The 10,685-nt window shown below is 41.4% G+C and overlaps 1 protein-coding gene and 1 long non-coding RNA gene across 5 annotated transcripts in view; one reads left to right on the top strand and one right to left on the bottom strand.

The window, feature by feature from the left end:
- Positions 1 to 582: 582 nt before the first annotated feature.
- LOC147755920 (uncharacterized) lies at positions 583 to 5,596 on the bottom strand. Its single transcript, XR_015327007.1, has 2 exons — positions 5,456 to 5,596; positions 583 to 2,581 (listed from the first exon to the last, which is right to left on the bottom strand). It is a non-coding gene; the product is annotated as an uncharacterized LOC147755920 (long non-coding RNA).
- LOC111249789 (uncharacterized) overlaps positions 2,581 to 10,685 on the top strand; it is a 30,267-nt gene continuing 22,162 nt past the window's right edge. For all 4 annotated transcript variants that reach the window (XM_086987944.1, XM_086987942.1, XM_086987941.1 and 1 more), the window contains exon 1: positions 2,581 to 7,028. In XM_086987944.1, the coding sequence (XP_086844070.1) occupies positions 4,740 to 6,782 (2,043 nt within the window). In that variant the 5' untranslated portion in view covers positions 2,581 to 4,739 and the 3' untranslated portion in view covers positions 6,783 to 7,028. The remainder of the gene's footprint in view (positions 7,029 to 10,685) is intronic.

Raw genomic sequence — 10,685 nt, 5'->3', positions numbered from 1 at the left:
ACTATGGCAACAGTGAGGACGAGTTAATGACAAATCTCTATGAGTCAAACATCGAAGCGTTTTATGAACTGTTGTCAACAGACTCAGCACCGGGTAGTTGTTTTATGGTCAACGACGAACGATCACAAAGCGAAATAGGCCGATGTAAAAAAAAAAACTTTGTTAGCTGGCTGACTAGGACGCTTCGAATAGAAATAAGGATCAATTGATGCGAATCTGTCAACATCAAATATACCGCCATATTCCATTAGGGACTGTTTATTATCTATTTTTAAAACAATTTGTGTCCGCGCAATTTTTTCACGACGCTTAACTTTAGACTGAGCAATTGATTTGTTCGTATCAAGCCCGTATCTGTTTTCATATGCAAATCGTAGCGGTAAGATTTAAGCAGTGCCTTACCGCAGCACTAGCGCCTGCCAGTTTCATACCTGCAAAGTCTGCTGTTCGTAGTGCGTAATAATTGCTTATTCGGAAATTGTTCGTTTATTTGATCTAATGAACTGGATTCAATTGATAGCCTTCTGTTATAGCAGTCTGATAAACATTGTTGAAATAACATAGCAGTTATTTATCACGAAAACCTGCACGAGCTCAACTTATTAGCTCATTGTTTTTATTTACTAATATCCGGATATATGTAACAGCGCTCATATACGGGACAGATCCATGCGGCCGAAACTCACTTACTTACATTAAAGTATATAAGTTTTCTCGTCTCATATATGTTGAAAACGTAATTTGGACGCTCTCAAGGTTCATGTTATTTAGGTCGTGCAATTTTGAAAATGTTCAGTGCTTTTATAGATTGCCACCATAAGCATGCCGGTTCGATTGGGTTGGTAAAGCTATTTTGCAAAAATTGGCTACAATGCTTCTCCGTTTAACTGAAGTCCACACACGATATCCTCTGAACTGCGCCCAAAACAGTTATTGCGTAAATTCAAAGGCCAGCCTTATCACCGAACCACGTTAAGCTAAACGGACTATAGAAAGACACACATACTAAATAAAACTGAATAACATTTTTTACATATACAAATGTGTGTATGTAGTACGATAAGGCCGCATTGTCTCGCACGCAATATTAAATACAAGCTAGGAAAAACGCCTCATGGTAAAAAGCTCACATATATATATATATATATATACAAAAGAAACAAATCGTCAAGAAGCGATATCTTGTATACACCATTTTATAGGAGCATGCTGCTCAACATGTGTAATTAAATTAAGAGCATTGTAAGTCATATAACACAGATTGTTTTTTAAGGCGATTTTATCATCAGTCTGTGTCCGCTCGTCAAAAGTTTAGACAAATATGGGCATGGTTTAGAATGTAAGCAATACAGGATTAACCCAAACATAATTTTCAATAGTGGCATTAATGGGCACCCAAAACAACTAGATCTTAATATTAGAATGCCGCCGGCCAAGCTTTGGTTCTTTTAAACATTCGATGATTTGGTAATAGGCGACTGTTCAGGATCGTTTGTATACTTGCCAGTTATTTTACCAAACTGGAATCCGTGCTTGTTGACTGACTCGGTAGTTTTACCTTTTCGAAACGTATGCCCAGTACCCTCACCAATAATAGTTGAATCTCGAATCCCAGTTGAGATCGAGTGTTATTCTGAGAATCAATATGCGTATTTGTAGGATTTTTTAAAATTCACCCATGCATTTTGAATTATTATTAGTGTGAGATTTGTTAAATGAACGAGAGAACACTGAAGTAATTATTTCCTGTTACAAATAAAACAAAAAAATAATAATAATAAAAACTTGTCGGTTTTTCTTCACGTGTAGCATTCGTACGATGTTCTTCAGTTAACTTGGGCTAAGAGACGATGACGTCGGTTATTGAAGAAGAAGGCCTGTGACACTGGTATTTGGGTAACAAAGCCGTCACTGGTCATAGAATTTACGAGAAAATTTGTGAAAACCAGAAACTATGTCCATGGCATCCATCATGACGTATAGCTTCCAAGTGATGTTGATTCTTATTAGAAGACCTATATAGATAGAATGTGTATGTAAACCCACTTGTTGCTGTTTGTATAATAATTTATATGTACAAGCGGTAATCATTCATAGTAAATACATATAATGCGTATAAAACATTTGCTATTTTAAACACATATTACATTTTGCCTAATTTGTGTAGTACAATTAGATTTAAATATCGTATATTGATTCAGTGGTGTACATTTAAAAACGTGCTAACCAGGTAATGAAACACATGAATCCCACCCAGGCTGGCCTTCATTTCCGAACTTCATGATGCCTTCACTGCGGCAGATGCCCTTCCTTTTACTGTGTTCAACACACTTCTGCGTATTCCGTATCTCGTGTCGTCGCCCGTCTTTTGCAATCAGCGATTATTTTCCGGTAGACGTTTGCGCCAACGCAGTTTCCGCTGTGGCGTGGAGCTTCCAGTGGCGAATTTGGCAACGACTTGGCTGTGTGCGCTTTTTCCAGATTCTCCGCAGCTGTTTCGCGAACGCGACGCCTCTAGTGGTAAACTTGACAACGGTTTCATCGTTTACCACCGCTGAAACCCGACCTGGCAGAGACGTCACTGTCGAAATAGAAAGACGCTTTTGAAATTGTGTAGTCCTCGGCAGCAGCATACTTTGTTATTGGAAGTGCTATTACAGAATGTGGGCATCGGATTTAACAGATTGTCTTCATTAATGTGCTAGACGCCTTCAGACGTGGACTAAATAAATCTCTTTTGGTCTGCAGTCAATTAGTCAGCGGGACTATAGTTGCTTTTATATTCGGATGTTGTGCCTCCGGTCCGGTGAGATCATAAAATACTTCGCTGGTTGGGACTAATCGAACAACAGTACTACAGGATCAACTACATGGAACCCGAAATGTGGCTGTGCTTGGCCCTGCTTTTCGCCGTTAGTCGCTACCGCCTGACAAATGCAATTAACATATCGATTGATACGTAGTCTTTGGCGGCCTCTATAAATAATATTTTTTTGCTTGATGTCCAACTGTTAATCCATACACAGTTTTTAATCGATGTCTCGGGTAGAACTATTGCTATCGTTGTTAATTGGCATTCTTGTGCCGGGTCGCCCATCTGCCCCGTTAGGACCAGCAAGAGTGGGCGGAAAGTGTCGAGGAAAGTGTCATCATTGATATTACTGGCCTGTGTCGTTTTGCCCATTTGTCTCCTCCGCCGAGCAGCGGCTGCGTTGTCGGGTAATAGAGCAGCTTAGTGGTACCATCGTAAGCATCGTCTGCCCTCTGTCACTGATGATCTAACTATATAAGCGGTGAACCTAACCTAGCTAACGTAAGCTCCTGCCGGACAACCATTATAAACTAATGGGGATGTAAAGTGTTATTTTTTTTTGTTGTGTGAACGCAACTGCCAACGCCTCTAGACTAAAAGCAACTTTTCGTGAGCACCTTACAGCATCTTCCTAGCTTTCGTACTGCTCAGACTAAACAGCAGCAGCAGCAACAACAGCAGCATAATAGAGATATTCGGATGAGCGGCTCTCTACTTAACCTACACTTTTTACTTTATAAATGTTCAGTGTTCGCACAGTGTAATGCGGAAAATGTTCTATGTTTGTGTGTGTTCGCCGCGTGCGATGAGCCTATTTCCGCTTTGAGCTGAAGTTAGACATTCGATCGGGCACTTGACTCCAACTATAGCTTTGTCTGACTCACGCACAAAAACCTCGAGCTGGATGACTCAAAATCTACCCGAAAATAGTGAACTGTGGAACGGTGAATCACAAGCTTCTCACAATTACAAAAAAAATGGCGCAAGACAATGCCTTCGGCAGAAAGCTGTTAACATTGATTCTGGCATACGAATACATTCAAAGGTATTGACTGGTGGTAAATCGACATTGCAAAGTGAGACTTCGTCTTCGACACTTCTATATCCACCCTTTGCACATTCGGTTCTGAGGAAGAGATCAGATCGGGCATGAATCGGCAAGACAGCTTCTGAAGATCAGGTCAATGGCCTTAGGAAGCAACAGATGAACTAGTAAATATCTGTAATTCAAGGTTCTAACAGCCACGTCGAAAAAAACTATCGGCAAGTACTTGAGCAGTTACGGCAGAGCTATCTACAAAAATGGCCGAGACGATAGCACCTATAACATAAGCTGCCCCGCCCAGGCCTGCCCATGGCAGTTCCCTTTCTCAGCTGAAGCGGCAGCATCAGCACCGGTATTGCCCTTAGGAAACGTGTCTGGCCTCGAAGTATACTGCAATAACAATTGTTTCGAAAGGCTTTAGGTGTTGCTTGAGATCTTCATTGCATTGGACAAGTCGTTTTATTGAGTGGATACGCTAGACAAAGAAACGAAGCCTAACAGCGATTTCTGAGAGGAAATTATACGACAATAAAATTCTGTGAAATCGTTTCTTGAAAGCAGACTCTTGTTTTGTTCGTTGGAACTTAGATAGCCAACAGCAGTCTATTAGGTCCATGGATCGACGTTGCGTTTTGCATTGAATCCTGCGGCTTTCTGTTAGCACAGTTCGTTACCAGAGATAATGAGCAACTTACAATTGTCCGTAATAAGGTTAACATCAACTAACTTATTGGGCTCATCTCGCGGATTTGCATTTCATTTGCGGACATACATTGCTGTACTATCAAGTTTAGCCAACTACAGGCCGAGTTCAATGCGTTTTTTATTGACGATTTTGGATGTGACGCGCCAGTAAACGGCGAGTGAGCGAGCTAGCAAAGGATGCGCTATCGATTCAAAGAGTCGCGCCGTAAGCGGCGTCTGCTATCGGTGTTGTTGCAGGTAGCAGATCGAACAATGCAACGGGTGGCTCGATGTTGCGCGTGTTGCGGCTCTGCCTCCCCACCCAATGAAAACCAAGGAGATGACTCTCGACAAGACTGTGATTATCAAGCAAATCAGCTGCCGTCGAACGGCCGCACGATGTCATGCAGTAATCCGTGGCAACGTATCGAGGACTGTCCCACGCTACTACGCGAGCTTGCTGAAAGTATCGAAGATTGTACTGATCTAGCCGTAGCCTTAGAATCAGCTGGTCTACTCCTTAAAGGTAATAGGGGTACAGATGATGTGGATTTCCCAAAACAGGCAACACCGATTCTGCCTAGTGAACTGTTAAAGGCTGAAGATCGACTGAAGTTTATACTAAACAGGATTCCGCTGAAAGATGAAGAGTCGTATCGACGATTTAAGCGAACCCTCATTGAGAACGGTGAGTTTAAAGCCGTCGATATTTTGCAGCCCCCTAAAGAACTATCATCGTCCACCAATGCGGTGTTGCCCACTAGCTGTTTATGGGACACTGAATTTTCTTTGGGCCAAAACAGAGAGCACCTGGATACGAATGCTGGTGAAGAACCTCCAGGCACTCCATTGGTGGGTGCAGAAAAGGCCTGGGACATGATTAGTGGAAGTAGTATAACAGCGACGGTACTTACAGCTAGCGAGGAAGCAGTTCCAAATCACGCAAGGCAAGCCTCGGTTCAATATCTGAGCGAAGAAGGAGTACGAGACTTACTGCACCGAGTCGCATCTCTTGATGACGATAACTTGCGCCGCTTTCGACGACGGATCGCTCTTGAGAACGCTACCTGCGATCCTATTCAACTGTTACACGATGTGTTACAATATTCGCTAGCAGCAACGCAATCAGAACAGGCCCAGCCTATTGTTGACCCGTTGCCTAAATATATTGGCCCTCAGAAATCTAGGCAAAGTGAACCGCGTTTAGAGTTTATGCAGGAAGAGGTCGATGCTCGAGTTACACCGTTGGGAGCTGTCGTTTCGACTTCGACGCAATCGAGGACGGATGAACAGGTGCAAGTTAGGGCTGCTGAAAGGCTGGTGCCAGGTGGTCCTCATGTGTATAGCATGGCAGCACACCCTCGAGGTCTTTGTGTGATCTTCAATATACGCAGATTTCCCGGTCTTCCTCATAGAGATCGGCCAGGTTCGGATTTTGATGAAGAACGAATGGTGCGATTATTCCAAGCATTCAACTTCAACGTCTGTAGCCATGTCGATCCAACTTCAACTGACATTCTATCCTTGTTGGAAACGTACGCCACTCTCAACGTGCAAGAAAGTCATGACGCTTTCGTGTGCATCATCATGTCGCATGGCGAACAGCAACATATCTACGGGAGTGACGATAGTACGGTAAAGTTACAAACGATCTTTGAGCTATTCAATAACAACGGTTGCCCCGCCATGCGAGAACGACCAAAGATCTTTCTAATTCAGGCGTGTCGGGGCTACGTGCCCGATAACGGCTCGGCGGGTCGACGGGATGAACAGCAAAGAGCCAGCAGCAGCTCCCATCAGCAAGAAGAACTTGCCAAGGTGCTAGAGAATATTGGTCTCGATGACAATGAAGAGGAGACGGTTGACACGGTTCAGTCCGATGCTGGTGTGATAGGAGGGACCTTACCTCGTTCAATGGCGGGCGCGGGGGCTGGCGCAGGAGCAGAAGCGCTTGCGCGCCAAAATCCTGAACGTCGTATCCCATCATGGTCTGATATGTATATAGCCTATGCGGTTATTGAGGGTTACGAATCTCTGCGTGATTCAACTACTGGCAGCTGGTTTTTAAAAGCGGTCTTTGACGTGATGGCTCGCGAGAGTCATAGATATGATCTTGACACGCTTATGGATCGGGTCACAAAAAAGGTGATTGAACGGAGCCGCCACGATGGTCAGCGACAGTGTCCGGAAATTAGGAAGATTGGGTGGCACAAGAAGCTTTTTTTCAATCCGGGCCTATGACTGTAGCAAGTTTGTGCAGGGAAGTAGCGCCTGGAAACCGACAAATGGACTTGGGCTGAACAACTGTACATGTAAGGAACGTCAGAAGCACACTCTTCGAGGATGCAACCTTAAAATTTCCAGGCAGCAGAGGTATTGCCTACGTATGGCAACAGTACTGCTGCATCGACACAACCATTCCGTACGACAAACACCCAGTTTGCTCAAACCCCGCTAGAAACATACAGTCTTATTCGTCCGGGAAAGGTAATCAGTTGTGTATGCACCTATTGAGAACAGTAGTTCCATAAGGAGGTATTGCCGTATTATCCTAATTATAGCAACATGCTACCGGTTTCACTCAATAACAGCGAGCAAAGTCTATAGCTTTTCCTTATGGTAAGGGCGTTCCGCGTCTATTCAATGCAGTGAGATAGTCGAAGTTTTCGTCAAGTTTAAAACCGTTTGCTGATCGTGTGTTAACTGCCGCTGAGTGTTACACTGTTCTGACCTCTTTTAAATCACTGCAAAGACTAACATGGACATACAAACACGCATATTCGCACGATTAGAATAGTTCTATTTGATGCGCGCATGCTGTTAGTGTTAGTATATCACAATCGCTCAATATACTGCTTCATTTGCAGCTTCAACGTGCCAGTTGTTGTAATTGTGTAATTGTGTAGTCATAATATTTTGTATTTAGATTACACTGTATTTCTGCGTGAAGGATTTGCGTCAAAAAACACATAGAGTCACTGGGAAACGCAAATCACCAATAAAATTGAATAAAAACAAGAAATTTAAACCTGGACTGAGCACTGGGGGCAAAAGGGTGAATCGTTTCTGAATGAAAAATAATAGCAAAATAGAGGTTCTCGCTTGTGTAATAGATGAGATTGTGTTAAGAGCAAATGAGATTTATTAATCTGCTAATCGCCGTTAAACTAATAGAATCGTAGGTGACTTCCCACTAGCTTTCCGTTAAATTCATCATTGTTGACATGATAGCCATTTTAAATAGGTAATGAACGGTTACCGAAAGCATTGCCAGCTGATACTACTTTGTCTCATTAATTATTAACCTGTTACATTAATTGTGATATGATGATGGCTATGATTTTTTTTCGAAATTTACCGTTATTTTCAATATGATAAACAGTTGTCAATCAATTTTCAGACATCTGCATTAGATGTAAAGCCTAACGAAATATTAAACAAGCAATATTAGACGCGGAAAAATATATAACGGGTTCAGACACAATCGTCGGAAGTACCGATGCCCCTTCAAATCGTATGTCCGATCGTAGTCAAAAAATTGATATTGCCAAGCTATAACCAGTGCCTTTTATACAACATTGTATGAATGTACACTACAGATGTCTTCATTGCCATAAGACACTGGTCATTATTAGATTATTCTCCTCTTGATCTAAGCCAGGCCATCACGTTTCTTATCAAGATCAGTCCCCTCAAAAGGTTTGTAAATTCAGGACCGTTTAATCACCCGTATACATTTTTACGATATACCTGTTACAGCTAAGCACTATATAAATGAAGAGGAATTTCTAATTTGACTAAACGAGAAAACAAACGTATTCATTGTGTATACAGGGTATATATATATATAGACCGTCTTTACATCTAGTGCGCGCTGTTTTTACATAGAGCATAAGCTGCCACAACAGTCGCAGTATTCGCTGAGTACAGAATCCACAACAAGCATGGGTGTAGTGTGTAATGTATTGAATAACACGACACCTCTGCAAACCTAATATTATTATTACTAATTTTACTATAGTTGTTGTTAGGTGAAATGACGCGCTGCTCCTGCCAGCAAGTTTAGAGGGTTGGGATTTGTAGAACGAAAGTGATAAGGTGACTGAGTTGAAGGGAATGGAAGGATAACATACAGAATTTCTCAAAACTGCCATATGTAAATATGTATTTAGTATATACAGAGACAGAATATGTATTGTTCAAACATGTAAACGTTGTTTCGGCAACATCAAAGTGACAGAGTCTCATGATGATCAAGAGTGCGTTAGATATCAAAGGAAAAACGCTTACACGAAGTACGTCCTGCCAGTAAAGTTAGTTATTAATTATATGCAGAGACACTTATAATGAGTTTGATGCAGACAGACTTGTTAAAATGAAACACTATTTTGAGAATGAAATGAAAATTGAAACGACTGTTATAGCACGTGAATAAAAAAAGCATGGAAAACAACGCATGTACGGTATTTTTCCTCCTTTTATATTATACAGATTTTGACAACTATAAGTCTTGTGTTATATGTTGTGCATTTGACAAATATGGATTTTGAGGAGCCTTTGGCTGAAAAGGTATCACTGGTCCGAAACTGAGATGCACGGTCAACAGATACCACCTGGATAATTAACAACGATTGACAGCATGTTTAACTGGATGGAAGGTGGAAGCGTCGATCAGGAAGCGTCTGCGCGTAGCCTTGTTCCCGTATAATCTGTGTGTGGCAGTACCAGAAAATGTTTTTAAATTTACTCAACAGAAACCTGATGGTTGCTGAAACGTTTGTTAAAGATTTTGAAGAACAAAAAATCAACAAAAATGCATTCATATATTATTGCTGTATTTGAGATAGATGTAACAAGCTACAAAAAATTACGAAAACAACGAAAAAAATGAAAAGTCAAAGCGCGGGCCAGAAACCAGCTTGCTAGCTTCCATAAAACGAAGCTCGACTAAAAGCCAATCTTAAGGTCCTTCGAACAAGCTCACAGATCCTTGTTTAACGAAACGGTAAACATTCGCTACTCTAAATGCCTTATTATTACCAACTTAATGATTAGACGAGTTCTTATGTTATATTATTATATATATTGTTATATATATAAAACTCTTCAACAAATGATTGCTTGTGCGCGCTTTTTGCCAATGCAAGTATGTCATAAATTGTGACCCTTTTACCGTAAGTAGCAACAGAGTTCTGTACAGTCGATCTTTGAATGGCCCAAAAATTATCATGCTTGGCTACTAAAATTTGTCTAAGTAGTCGAGAGGAAGAATAGCGAAGTGGGCGTCTTTTTCTAAAGTCAGCTTCATTGCACTTGCATGATTACACATGACTAGTAAAGATGGCTTTTCTAGGGAACAGCGAACAATCGCGATGAAATGCTTACGACAATCTTCAGATGTTTTGTTTGTGATCCATTCGAATAAGTTTGCCAAACCTTGGTTTCTAACGGGCTCATCCATTAAATTGTGTTCAAATTTAAAAAAAATTGAAAAAAAAAGTCAAAATGCATCCTATAAAAGAAAAAAACACGGCGGGACCCTTGTTTTTATCTGAAGACAATAAGGCGACCATTTTAACAAAAATCGGCGTTCTCCTGATATTGTTTGAATAACTAATTTCGCTCTTCTAGGCGCAATCTGTCTCAGGGGATTCATTACCGTCGGAAGGGGCGTCTCGTCCAGATTTTAATAATAATTCCCTATTAAAACTAATTGCACGTGCAAAAAACCTCTTTCTGGGCTGCCGCACGAGAAGCTTATCGTGCTGCGCTAGGTAATCATAATCCATTCTTTCTCTGTACGCTGGTTATGATGCCAACACTTCCGTACGTTTATGCTCAATTGCTTAGCAAATTCGTATGCAATGTAGCGTCTTTACATGTATCATGTAAAAGACGCCAACAGACGTACGTTAAACCAAGTTCCTTTGAGGTATCATCAGCTGCAACTTTTTCTGTAACCTTGCAATAGGGTCTTGCTCATTCCAGAAACATAAGCTGCCTCTACAATGGAAAGGCCTCTATTTGCAATAGGCTTAGCTACTTCTTGCACAGTCTGCATTCTGTCTCTATGCTTTCTTTTATATTTCAAAATTTTTGGTCCGCGAGCAGCCAGCCACTACAGCAATTTCTACAGAATGAAGC

This window comes from Varroa destructor, unplaced genomic scaffold (genome assembly GCF_002443255.2).
Source record: "Varroa destructor unplaced genomic scaffold, Vdes_3.0 BEIS01000004.1, whole genome shotgun sequence".
Classification (NCBI taxonomy): Eukaryota; Metazoa; Arthropoda; class Arachnida; order Mesostigmata; family Varroidae; genus Varroa; species Varroa destructor.
This window is presented reverse-complemented; position numbering and strand designations above follow the sequence as displayed.